The following is a 13,188-nucleotide window of genomic DNA, read 5'->3' on the forward strand; positions in this document are numbered from 1 at the left end:
TGCACACACACCACCTACATCACTAAAATGGTCCACACACACCACACACATCACTAAAAGGGTCCACACACACAACACACATCACTAAAAGGGTCCACACACACAACATACATCACTAAAAGTGTCCACACACATCACCTACTTCACTAAAAGGGTCCACACACTCCACCTACATCACTGAAAAGGTGCACACACACACACACCACCTATATCACTAAAAGGGTTCCCACACAAAACCTACATCACTAAAAGAGTCTATACACACCATCTACATCACTAAATCTGCAGACACTACCTACACCGTTTAATACTCGACACACCACTTATGTCACCAAAAATGCAAACACGTACAATCTACATCTAGGTGTTCTCATAGAGCAGTTATTTAGCACATTAAATGCTATGATTGGGATCTGCTACCCAGATTTAAAATGAGCTGGTAATCTTACCAATCTGGATATTTGCAACAGAGTTCAGCCGGCTGTCACACAGCGGACTGACTTCGAGTTTCAGCTTCTTTTCAATGTCCCCTGTGGACGAAATTAAATGAATAAATCAGAAAAAGTCCTTGCAAGAAAACACACTTACGGGAATGAACTTACAAGGCTATTATTGAGAGCAACACCAACAGCAAAAAGAAGAGGAGAGACTATGGATACAACAAAATGTATGGATGCTGCACAAGTGAATGAAATGAGGTATTAAGCACTGAAAGAGAGGGAATGGAAATAAAATAAATTACTGAATAAATAAGAAAGAGAGGCAAACGTTCAGCTGGCATGCAGTCCCACCACTGTCCAGTAGAGGGCAATGTGTGAAAAAGAGCTCACCCTGCCGAAAGAATTCCGCTGTTACTTTCTCACTCCACTTTTTGCTGAGCTCCCACGGCCGGCAGGGGTTACAGATGTCCGCACACTTCAGCGCCATCTACAGGAAACAGAGAGGACCACAAGCTTAGGTTCAGGCACAGACTGGTCGGGTGACACGGAGACTGTAGTTTTTAATGGCAGGGAGAGGCCACCAGGGGGCGAATGGATGCACGCACTTGGAGAAGGAAGTGCCGGTGGCTTGCGTTCCCCATGCAGAGGTCCTCCCTGTCCAAGTGAGACCGGAATCTGCACAGGTAGTCGTTTTGCCTGCTGATGTCTGTGGCCAAAATGAGAGAGCCAAGCTGCCCCTCCATGTTCAGCCTGCAAATGCGCAATTCAGTGCAAAAAGGTTATATTACACTGGACTGCATTAACTGACATTATATATTTGGCTAGCAGATCTTTGGTTCACACGTCTTACGCTTTTATAAAGTTATACCATATATTTAATGAAACAACTCATGTAATGCAGGGATGACCATCCCTGTTCCTGGAGATCAACCATCCTGTGGGTTTTCACTTCTGCCCTAACAAAGCACACCTCATTCAACAGCCAGAGATCTCATTGAGCTGCTAATTAGTACAGTCAAGTGCGCCTAATTAGGGTTGAAATGAAAACCAACAGGGAGGTAGATCTCCAGGAACAGAGTTTGGGAGCCCTGATGTAATGGATATCATTCAAGAGTCATCCACTTGGGTTTATGTGCCCGGTATTAACCCTGTATTAACTCTACGATCACACATTTGTGATTAGAATATTCTTGATTGAACATTCTCATGATGAGGTCACAATCGCTACTGGTAATTGAAAGCAATGGAGTTATGGAATGCTGACTTGTGAAAAAACATTCCAGAAAACCTATTCTTCAAAGGGTTGAAGATGGATAACGGTCTCCCGTGAAGCAGGTGGCTGTTGTGTGAACTGACCTGTCCTCTGACGGAAGGTGGGAGAACAGTCCAGACTCTCTGAGCAGGCCCACTGCTGACCTCCAATGGTGGTTCTCCAGAACCGAGGTATTCTAGAGAGGGTACAAACCCGAGCATGCTCCGATTAGCACCAGCAACCAGCCATCTACCTCACTACAGCTTTCATAAAACGGAAGTTAATACGGATACAAGCATATTCATTAGATACACCTTTTCAAGACACAGCAAATGAACTGCATGACTGCATTCAAACAGACTGCCCTTCATCTCCATGACTACCTGTGGAATCCTGGTCGCTCAGGCATGACCTTCTGCACAGTTTCTGCTCTGACCACATCATTTTGACCTTCGACCTCATCATTCAGCCTCATCACTTCCTAATTAGCCCCATCATTCCCTGAGCTTGGACCTTTTTTCACCACTTTGCAACTGATAAAGAGCACCCCAGAAGGAGCACTTTGCTGCAGTCAGGTACTCCGGAGGAAATGACCCAGTGCAAAAAGTAAACAGCATTAAAAATTCACATGGGCCCTAGCAATGTGTACCCTGCAGGGGGCGCTCTTACCCTGTACAGAGCTGCCAGGTGGTGGTTGGTCTTGATGAGGAAAGGCTGGTTGACCCCCGGGTGGTCCAGGTCGTGGGTGACGGCCGCCAGGAGGCCCAGGAGGATGTCACAGGAGGTGAGAGACTGGGCCAGCTGGACACAACAAGGCATTCTCAGCACCAAGCACTCAGAAGACCAAGCAGCTCATTCGCTTACTATCAGAGCTAAACGCACGCTACAAAGCACCCAATCCATAACAGGGGTGAACATGGGGGTTAAATACATGCTACAAAGCATGCAGCCCTTACACAGTGGTGAACATGAGGGTTAAATACTAGTCAATGCATGATGTTTTTTCCATAAACTGTGCATTCCAAAAAACATATCTTGCCCTTTTCTACATTTTTTGTAAGTGCAATTATATAAAAATACTTTACGCCATGTTTCACAACATGGCATAAAGTGTGGCATTCTCACAACCCCATTGGTGGTCTCATGATACAACCATTTACCTTGTTCTGTAGTACTTTCTTCTGCACTTTACAATCAAAATTTGACCATCACGCCATTAAAGAGTGCACGCCTGTGATACTGGCCTGTTTTTTTACAGTACATCTCTGGTTGAGTCTGCTCACCTTTGGCTCCTGCAGGTAACAGTACATAGCCTGGGTCACGTCCGCCGCATGGACAGCGTTGTGGTAAGGGTTCTGACTGCGGTAGTCCTCCTGAACCATGACTGAGAAAGCACAGCCAGGAAGAGAACAGGCGGTTAGCCTAGCACCACCGTGGCGTCAACAACCAGCATATTGTATACAGCGATGGTGCTTGCGGTGGTTGCTAAGCAAAAGGTAAACGAGTCATGTCTTTTCTTTTTGGAGGGAGAACGAATGTGGGAATACCTATGGACCATTGACCTTTCACTTAAAGCTCCTCCCACAAAACATGCCAATCACACCACACTCCACGATTAAAAAGACCTCAGGAGGAGTGCTAAAGATACTACACAAAGCTCAACAGCACCATGCCCCTTCAACCAAATAAACTGGAATCCTAATTAAATACGGACCCAAAATATTCTGTGTTCATAACACCAAATTGGGTAAATCTTCTTATCAGAGGCAATCATTTTGATATAAACCGTCACATGTGTTAGAATCTTAAAATAAGTGTAAAAGTTACCCAAAAATCTGCGAAGTTTCACCATGTCTAACTGGAAGAGCTGGATCAGTCCATACTGGTTTATAAGATGGAAGGTGAGGGAGACCAGGCTGTTTCCTGCACAGAGACAGAGGGGAAATCAGTGGAAAAAACACACTTTCTCCATCTCTTCAACTCTGCAGCCTTCCTTACCAGATACAAATACAGACAACCAAAGAAAACAGTGGCACTTATCCAGAACAGACAGCAGGGGGCAATATATACCACCCATCATTTAACACGGCTAAGTAAATAATCACTATCAGAACACTAAAGCAGATGATCTTTCTGCGAATTTTCCCTTTTCAGATGCAACATTTCCTGATTTGCTATTAAATTAGTGCCAAAGCAATTCAAAGGCACTCACGACCTGTTTTTGCAATGCACGAAAACAGCCATAAGGAAGAAACATTCACTTGTGAAACAAAAAACACGTACCGTTAGTTAACCTGTCAAACAGAAATATATCAAACTTCCAGCCGCCAACCTTTTCCAGCATGCACTGCAAGAGGAAGAGGGTAAAGAACAAACAGAGAGAAAAATAAATCAATCAGATGAACAACTGACTACAGCACTGAGCATATTGTATCGAGTGCATTTGTGCTTTCCGCCTCGCTGGTTTTCTTCTGAAACGGACGTAGAGTTCGGGCGTGACCGGTTGTGTTGGGACGCACCTTGGCTTGGCCGGTGTAGTCCTGGTCCAGGATGGGGAGCGGGTTCTGGTCGGGGAGCCCCCGGCAGAGACGGGACGAGTGCTGGTACCTCTGAAAGCTCAGCAGCCGCCGGATGTTCCGGGAGGACGCGGGGCCCGGGCCGTCCGCTTGAGCTGCAGGCCAATCAGAGCAGGGGTACGGGTCAGCTGACCGCTCCAAAAACAAGCACCCCTGTCCCACTGTACAGCTGAACCAGGCTGGCTCATTATACCCCTTTCCCACTGTGGAGCTGAACCAGGCTGGCTCATTATACCCCTGTCCCACTGTACAGCTGGAACCAGGCTGGCTCATTATACCCGTCCCACCGTAGAGCTGGAACCAGGCTGGCTCATTATACCCCTGTCCCACTGTACAGCTGGAACCAGGCTGGCTCATTATACCCGTCCCACTGTAGAGCTGGAACCAGGCTGGCTCATTATACCCCTTTCCCACTGTAGAGCTGGAACCAGGCTGGCTCATTATACCCCTGTCCCACTGTAGAGCTGGAACCAGGCTGGCTCATTATACCCCTGTCCCACTGTAGAGCTGGAACCAGGCTGGCTCATTATACCCCTGTCCCACTGTACAGCTGGAACCAGGCCAGCTCATTATACCCCTGCCCCACTGTAGAGCTGGAACCAGGCTGGCTCATTATACCCCTTTCTCACTGTAGAGCTGGAACCAGGCTGGCTCATTATACCCCTGTCCCACTGTAGAGCTGGAACCAGGCTGGCTCATTATACCCCTGTCCCACTGTAGAGCTGGAACCAGGCTGGCTCATTATACCCCTGTCCCACTGTAGAGCTGGAACCAGGCTGGCTCATTATACCCCTGTCCCACTGTAGAGCTGGAACCAGGCTGGCTCATTATACCCCTGTCCCACTGTAGAGCTGGAACCAGGCTGGCTCATTATACCCCTTCCTCACTGTAGAGCTGGAACCAGGCTGGCTCATTATACCCCTGTCCCACTGTAGAGATGGAACCAGGCTGGCTCATTATACCCCTTTCCCACTGTAGAGCTGGAACCAGGCTGGCTCATTATACCCCTTCCTCACTGTAGAGCTGGAACCAGGCTGGCTCATTATACCCCTTTCTCACTGTAGAGCTGGAACCAGGCTGAGCCATTATACCCCTTTCCCACTGTAGAGCTGGAACCAGGCTGGCTCACTGTACCCCTTTCTCACTGTAGAGCTGGAACCAGGCTGGCTCATTATACCCCTTTCTCACTGTAGAGCTGGAACCAGGCTGGCTCATTATACCCCTTTTTCACAGTAGAGCTGGAACCAGGCTGGCTCATTATACCCCTTTCTCACTGTAGAGCTGGAACCAGGCTGGCTCATTATACCCCTCTCCCAACTGCCCAGTTAGATATCTACAGTACAGCTTTCTGAATATAGGTTTGAAGTTTGTTCGACTACAGTTGAAAATAGATTTTTTTTCAGTTATATTTTCTGCTCAATGCAATAATTGTCAGTTTGGGAGCTTATTGATTTCTGTCTTAAACAGTTAACTGTTTTAATAGCTTTATTGTACAGGGAAGCACCACAGAAATAAAGGTCATTTTGTCATGATTTTAGACGCAAACAAAATGGCAGGGTGAAACAGACTGAATGGCCTGTTCTGTAAATCACAAATGTTCTTATGTTCTAATGTTACAAGACCGCATTCATATAAACAGGTCTATCGTCAAATGTATCTTGAAGACAGGGCCATTGTACAAATGGGTATGACACACAGCTGATGTATGCAAAAAAAAGAACACAAACAGCCCATGAAGATTTGAATTTTTTTTTTAAAAGGGGGGTGGGGGTTACAAAAAAAATATGCAGACAGTAACTCAGACGGACTGAATGAGCAGCACAGCAGAAGGGATTTGGGTCTGTCCCCGCCACCTCCGCTGCAGCCTGAGGGGGTCGAGCTCGCTGCTGACTCAGCGCCCCCCCCCCCCCCGGGTCTGGCCAAAAGTAAAAAAGCGCAAAAGACCCGCTGTGTCAGCGAACACAGCACGGCTCACTGGAACAGCCCGCTGCGGCTACCTACTCAGCCTTCTAGAAAGTTCTCTGCTGCTTTAGAAGGGACTGGACTGCAGCCAGCCTTGGATAGATTTTTTTCTGGGGAGGGGGGGGGGGGTGGTTTTGTGTTTGGGACAGGGTGAGTCAATCCTTCCGTTGCTGGCTTTGTTATTTTTGACAAAGAAAGGGCTTGGTGTTTTTTTTTTGTGGTTTTAATATCAGCGATAAGGAAATGGTACTATGGTCTACATCTCTTGGAGTTACAGTAATGAGGTCAGAAGAGGTGGAGAAGTCAGTTCTGTGCAGCTTCGGTGGCTGAATTCGTAACCCCAGAGCGCACCAGCCGAGATATCGAGCCGACAGAACGATACAGAGACAATGCTTTCAAAACGTGTGACTAAGCGCGGTGGCACGAAAACGGTCACACCCAGGCCAGCCGTGTCACCGCGGGAACGCCCAATCACGGCCCTCCGTGCATCTGAAGGGCACATGGCTCCAGCGTGGCCTCATTTTCAAAGCCGAAACGTGACTTCTGACGGGAATCCGCAACATGTAGGAATTTATCCTTCCGGCCTTTCGTGCATGTGTGCGTACGTTAGCTTACGGTTTGCATGGGTGCTGGCCCGCAGCTTACACCTCTATAAACTACACCTGCGTTAACTACGTCTGAGCTTGCTTTCAGGCCCTGGGGCCGTTGGCACTGAGCCAGGGCCATGGGAGGAGGGGGAGGGAGGGAGGGGGGGAGGGGGGGACAGACGCTGGCATGCATTTCAGAAGACATGCATCACTTCCAATGTTGTCTTTGATGAGCAAGGCCCCAGATTAATTTCAGCTGGCAGCGCCTTGCACATGTCTGGCCTTCAAAGAAAGTACCGGAATGAATTACAATTGTAAGGTCATCTTTCAGAGAACTGCACTGGTAAGCAGAAGATTGCAGGTCTGGATCCGGGGGAGGGGGGGGGGGGGGGGGGGGGGCACAGGGTGGGGCCATTGAGCCCTTAAGCTAGGAACCTAAATATTATCCAGCTGTCTATACGACTGAACTATGTAAGCTTCCTTAAACAACGGTGCTTGGTAAGCAAATTATTGCAAAAATATAACGAGATGACATAAATTTGGCGGCTGTCGTTGCCGTATTCAAAAACATTAAGTGAATTATGTAAACTAGGCAACATCGCTAACTGGGTGAATCAGAGTTTAGTCTCATTAAAACTTATAAGTAGGCCAAGGTTTGGCTGCGTGCAAACAGTCCTCCGTACTTACAGTGCAAAATTCGGAAGTCGACATTCAGGTAGGGATGCGAGCCACGTCGTTCTGGTTCAAACCCCACCTGGCGTCTCACTCTCACATCTCCTAGAGCAAAAATAACGACAACAACAAAACAAAGTCCTCAAGATACATGTAAAGTGGACTGTTTATCATTCACCAGACCTGGAGTCATGGGTAATATTCAGGCCAGCCAGAGCAGAAAACAGGTAGAAAACTGAAACTGTTCTTTAATTTGATCATTTTAAAATTCTCACTGATGGTAGGTACAGCTCCATCTCAGCTTTAGACAGGGGTGCCTTTGAAAAAAGAGGCTGTGGACTTGATGATAAAAGTAACACCGTGTAATAACCACTGACCTGCAATATTTCCACTCTGGCCAACAATGTGGTTGATGTCACAATTTTGGGTCTTACAATGGGACATGTCACAATTTTGGGTCTTACAATGGGACATGTCACAATTTTGGGTGTCAGAATGGGTGATGTCACAATTTTGGGTGTCAGAATGGGTGATGTCACAATTTTGGGTCTCATAGTGGGTGATGTCACAATTTTGGGTCTCACAGTGGAACATGTCACATTTTGCAGCATCACTGTATGTACTGTTGCAATTTTGGGCCTCATCTGACGTCACAATTTTGGGCATCATTGTTGATGATGTCACAATGCCTAATTGTTGGAAATTGTAACAAAGTTCCTCATTATTTGACAATCTTTGTACACATGAGAGCAAAGTCTGGTGCGACAATGCATTCTATGAAAAAAATCTAGCATCAATTTACTAGAACCAGCTAGTCTGGAGTTTAGACACTGCCCATTCATGTATACAGCTGGGTATTTACCAAGGCAATTCAGGTGAAGATCCCTGCTGAAGTGTGCTACAGTGAAGTTCCCTATAAAATAATAAAACCTACAGCCTACAGTCATGAGCCCATTTACCCACTGTATCGTACTGCCTTCACACAGCACCACAGAAAGCAGTAATAACTGCAGCACCATTCAAACAAATATTTGGCATAGCAGTGTTGTTTGGGACAGGAGCTGCACCACTCTAAAAAGTTAAATGTTCATCACGAAGGCACTCATTTTCAAGGGGTCTTATCCTTGATTCCCTGAATTAATTGAAAAAAAAAATATTTCAAGGCATTCCTGCTAGTATAGGCCTAGTCAAAATTGCTTTTCAGTGATTTGGGAAATCCACATAGGAGATTAAAAGGGCAAGACCACCGAAGCATTTCAGGCTAAACAAGAGGATTGACCAGCGTATATCGTCCACAGGAAACATTCTTCAGACACTGGGCAGACAGTGCTTAATGTTTTATTTTTGGAAATGAATACTGCCTGCGAGGAAAGGCTGTTTTTCTCCTTCGAAGGAGAACAGAGGAGAGGTGAAAGAAAGGCGACACGTACCAAGCATTCGAATGTAGAGGGCGGTCTGATCCGAGCTGTCATAGGAGATCGCTCCTCTTCTCTGTGAAAGACAAACAAGATAAGCAATCAGCAAGAGATGAAGTCCATTAAAAAAAAACTAAAAAAAACATAAGCACAATAACCATCAACCCAGAATGAAAAGAGTCCCATCTTAAGTCATAACAGGCTACGTCATCAGAAAAGTGAAGCGGTGCACTTTGAGCAATCCGAATTTACAGTAGCCATTTTCATGTATATAACAGGTATTTAAAATTTTCTCTTTCTAAAAAAGAAGACCTTTATTCCTGAAGCCTGAGAGGGTATTTATTAAATTCAAAAAACTATTGTCGTCACTCAGAATGAGTACAAATTATTGGGGGGAAAAGAGAAATTACTGGTGTTCTTTTTTTATCAAGAGAGAAAGGAGCATGACGTCTGGAGCTGTAAAACGGAATGGAACCCAGAAAATTCAGTGTTCTGAAAACGACCGCCACGTTGTTCACGTGAGAAATCAAACAAAGCCGCAGCACGTGATAAATTCACGCTCCGTGCTCAACTCACCACAACAAGATCATGAAGCGCGACGGTAAATAAAAGAATCTTTTTGAATTCTCTTCGAGAGGATTCAAACTGGGGCAGATGATGCACGAGTGATTTCTAGAGGCCGTCGTTCTGACTGCCTCGCTGTTGACCAATGGAACAGCAGTGTAATTGAGCGTGACACAATTACGGCCGAGCCCGGAGAAGGCTGTTACGGATTATAGCCGCTGGCTCAAACGATTTTGTGTCTTGGCGTGACGGTTCTCAGAAAGAGCAAAAAATTAAATCGCATCACATTCTGCCCTAAATCAGCGAATCAGCCCAGAGCACTCCCTCTCTCTCTCGCTCTGTGTGTGTGTTTGTGCGTGAGAGAGAGACAGTATATACAATATATAGATAGACGGACGGGTTTTTCAAAAGCAGAATCCGCAGTTGGGAAATCTGTTAATTACGCATGGATTTCCTGTAGTTGTGACATCACGCTGACGTAGATTACGTATGCCAGCAGATTTTCCCATACCATCAAAAAGCATTTGCATGGTTAACCCTGTCCTACATTTTCACAATTTCATCCCTCAAACAACATCTGACATCTCTAAGAGAATCGCCTCCTGTCCCCTGTACTGCAGTGATATACTGGTTAATACCAGACATGCATTTGGGCCTTGATTCTGAAGCAAAGGCCTGTGTAATGGTTCACTTTTACCAGCAAACACAAGAGCCCACTCTCTTCCAAGGAATGACCTGCGCTCCAAAGGATTACACCTGGTTTAGTTTAAGTGGGCTTACTTTACACATTGTCTAGTTTAAGGGGTTACTCCTGCTCTAGATTAATGGGTTGGTCCTGCTCTAGATTAAGGGATTACTCATTGGTCTACATCAAGGGGTTTAATCCTGATTTAAACTCCCGCTCTAGATCAATGGTTTATTCCTGCTGTAGATAAAGGCATTACTCCTGTTGTACATTAAGGGGTTAGTCCTGATCCAGGTTTAAAGGGATACCCCTAAATGTTGGTAACCCTGAATGACACGCCGCTGGCTTTACACACTGTCCTCTCCGGTCCCAGGCCCAGGGAGAGACAGGCTGGCCCTGTCCCCAAATGCCACCAGCTTCTCCCAATGACGTCAGCCGGCCAGACCGATTTGCATGAGCAGCGTCTCTCCCAACTCATAATAAACGCACCGCAGGAAATACAACACTTCTCGTGAACAAATTTGCCAAGGGCTAGCTAATAATGCTATGCTAGACTGGAAGCTTGTGAATACAGCAGAACTCATTTTTGAAAAACTACTATTTATAGCGGCACAAAATTTGGGATTCACAGCTAAACCACAGAACCAAAGACAAACTAAATGTGATGACATTTTTTTCCTTCTTCTGTGGTTTGGTTTTTCTGATCATTTTATTCAGCTTTTCATTTACTGAAATCCCGCCAGTTGAACAGGACAGCCAAAAGACAAAAGATGAAACACGGAACATACTGACAGGCCACAAGAGAATATCTGCCATAACAAAGCACTCTTTTAATATATTGTGCTACGTTAGATAATGCGTTACATAATACAGATCATTTGTTGCCATGCTCTAAAACAGCACTGCAAACACAGTTAGCTAATCTGAGCAACTCCATAAAAACATAAAGGTAGGACCAGGAAAGTGGGTGGGTTAAATGACCATGGCTGGTTGCCAGATAGCTTTTCAATCTCAAATATTTTTTTCTTTCAATCCACTGAAAAATGAACAGGTATCCCTTCATATACGAGCCTCTCTCCAAGCCGTACACAGACCGGCAGGATCAGACTGAGGCAGCACTCTGTAAAGTGACCTTCGATCAACTCGGTTACATGGAGATCTAGGGTGGGTTCTGAAACCATTGTTTAACTCGTTTTATCTAGCGTTTGTGAATACTGATACCATTCACACTGCAGCTTTTCCCATTCACAGGAAACCCCTTTTTCTGTATCTTGTAGCTGTAATGCTGTGCTTGCTGTCTGGGAAACGGGCTCAGCCACAGTCGTTAAACAGATAAAGCCGTGAGGGAAGCCCGGCCGGGGCTGGGCCTGGTCTGCAGACGGGAGCTCTCGGCTCCAGAGCGGTCGTCAGCGGCTCTTCAGGTACAAATTCCTTGCAGAAGGACAGAGATGAGCTGTGCCTGCAGGCCTGGGCAGCGAGATAACATCTCCCATCGCCCCCGCCCGCCCGTCCCAACCCCCCCCCCCCCCCCCGCCCCCCCCCCGCCTCCCGCCCTCCTTTCAGACCTGTGGCTACTATTCCAGGGATCAGGAGGACTGATGCGCCAGCCATCTGTGACACGTTAGTGTTTTAGTGTCAACACAGGGCGGTATTTACTGATGGAGCGGCCCGGAGCGCCACGGCTAGCTGGCGGTGCGCGGTGACCCTCGGCCGCGCCCGTACCGCACTGCGCAGGGGGTCCCCGTGGAAACCCCGGGCCGGAACTCCGCAGTGAACTTGGAAATGGGGGGTACGTTCAATCTATCTGCAACGCACTTTGAGAAACAAATTTTACATTTTTCTTCCCCCGGTTTCAGTTTTTATAAATGGCAGCACCAACGCACAATGCTGGCATTGTGAGTCATTTCTGGCAAACGTTTCTGCCGTTCCACTTTGTTTTCTTAAGAATTATTTACGCTTAACTTTATGATCCAAATTTCATCCTCCATCAGTTCGAGAGAGTGTTGGGCAGTTCAATTTGTATATTTTGTCATTGGGTAGGTGTATGCTTCTGCAATATACCATCCCAACTTTGCATAACTAATCCAAAATAGCCAGGTACCCCACTGATAACACAACCATAGAATTTGCATGAAGTCATGTTGTGCTATGAGAGCACCACAACAGATCATTCAGATCTACAATTTACCAAAAAAAAACAAAGTGTATGCAAACACAGATCCTTAAACACGCACACACACACATACATACATACATAGTCACTCACACACACACACACTCTCACACATAAATACACTGACTCACACAATCTGTCTCTCACACACACATGCACGCACGCACACACAGATTCACAGACACACACGCGCACGCACGCACGCACACACCAGGCCTGCTCTCCACAGCCCCTGCAGTTCTTCCACAGAAAAGACCACGAATCCCCAGAGCAGAGGAGTCAGCCACATCTTAAAGGGGAGTTCAGGTGGAGATCTGACACATCCCATATGCGACAGCGCACACACAAGGAGACATTACCTTTATGACCGACTCGGATGTGCTAAAAACACAGCCAGCCTGGAGCTGAACTCCCCTCTCTAACAGCAGTATTGACTCTGCAGTGGACGTCAGGGAAAGGACAGCACGTAAACTGTAACATCGCAGGAGGCTTCCACCCCCTAAAGGGGCAATTACTGCTCCCTAGAGAGCCAATAATATAGAGCACTGGCCAGAAATCAAACTTCTGGTGCACTGGTGCATATGCTGAACTGTTTGTTTGTTTTGTTTTTTTCTTCTCCCCAACCAATTATTCTGGCTCAACCGGTGCTAGTCAATCTTTTTATTTTAATAACCTGTCCTGTCCCAAACCTGTCCTAACGACAAGCACACCGTCCTGAAGCTACTTGCACAAGCGTATGAGCAGAAAGCTACAAGGAAGTTACACAACGAATAACAGCAAACGACAAGCAATGCGGTGCCAATAAGTACGCAATCACATGAGCGCACACTCATTAGCGGAAAGAAACCTTCCCTAATTACGC

The 13,188-nt window shown here is 46.4% G+C and overlaps 1 protein-coding gene across 2 annotated transcripts in view; it reads right to left on the reverse strand.

Annotated features, from left to right (window-relative positions):
- The window catches only part of LOC118234498 (high affinity cAMP-specific 3',5'-cyclic phosphodiesterase 7A-like), a 28,656-nt gene that overhangs the window by 2,905 nt on the left and 12,563 nt on the right, over nucleotides 1-13,188 (reverse strand). Inside the window, exons 2-12 of one of the 2 annotated variants that reach the window (XM_035431071.1) lie at nucleotides 8,920-8,980; nucleotides 7,505-7,591; nucleotides 4,212-4,363; nucleotides 3,976-4,039; nucleotides 3,520-3,615; nucleotides 2,976-3,076; nucleotides 2,362-2,493; nucleotides 1,797-1,888; nucleotides 1,046-1,190; nucleotides 831-927; nucleotides 450-530 (exon numbers count right to left, since the gene is read on the reverse strand). In XM_035431071.1, the coding sequence (XP_035286962.1) occupies nucleotides 450-530; nucleotides 831-927; nucleotides 1,046-1,190; nucleotides 1,797-1,888; nucleotides 2,362-2,493; nucleotides 2,976-3,076; nucleotides 3,520-3,615; nucleotides 3,976-4,039; nucleotides 4,212-4,363; nucleotides 7,505-7,591; nucleotides 8,920-8,980 (1,108 nt within the window). Of the gene's footprint in view, nucleotides 1-449; nucleotides 531-830; nucleotides 928-1,045; nucleotides 1,191-1,796; nucleotides 1,889-2,361; nucleotides 2,494-2,975; nucleotides 3,077-3,519; nucleotides 3,616-3,975; nucleotides 4,040-4,211; nucleotides 4,364-7,504; nucleotides 7,595-8,919; nucleotides 8,981-13,188 lie in introns of both variants that reach the window. The other variant, XM_035431070.1, reaches the window with a different exon arrangement.

The sequence above is a fragment of the Anguilla anguilla genome, chromosome 8 (assembly GCF_013347855.1).
Source record: "Anguilla anguilla isolate fAngAng1 chromosome 8, fAngAng1.pri, whole genome shotgun sequence".
Lineage (NCBI taxonomy): Eukaryota > Metazoa > Chordata > Actinopteri > Anguilliformes > Anguillidae > Anguilla > Anguilla anguilla.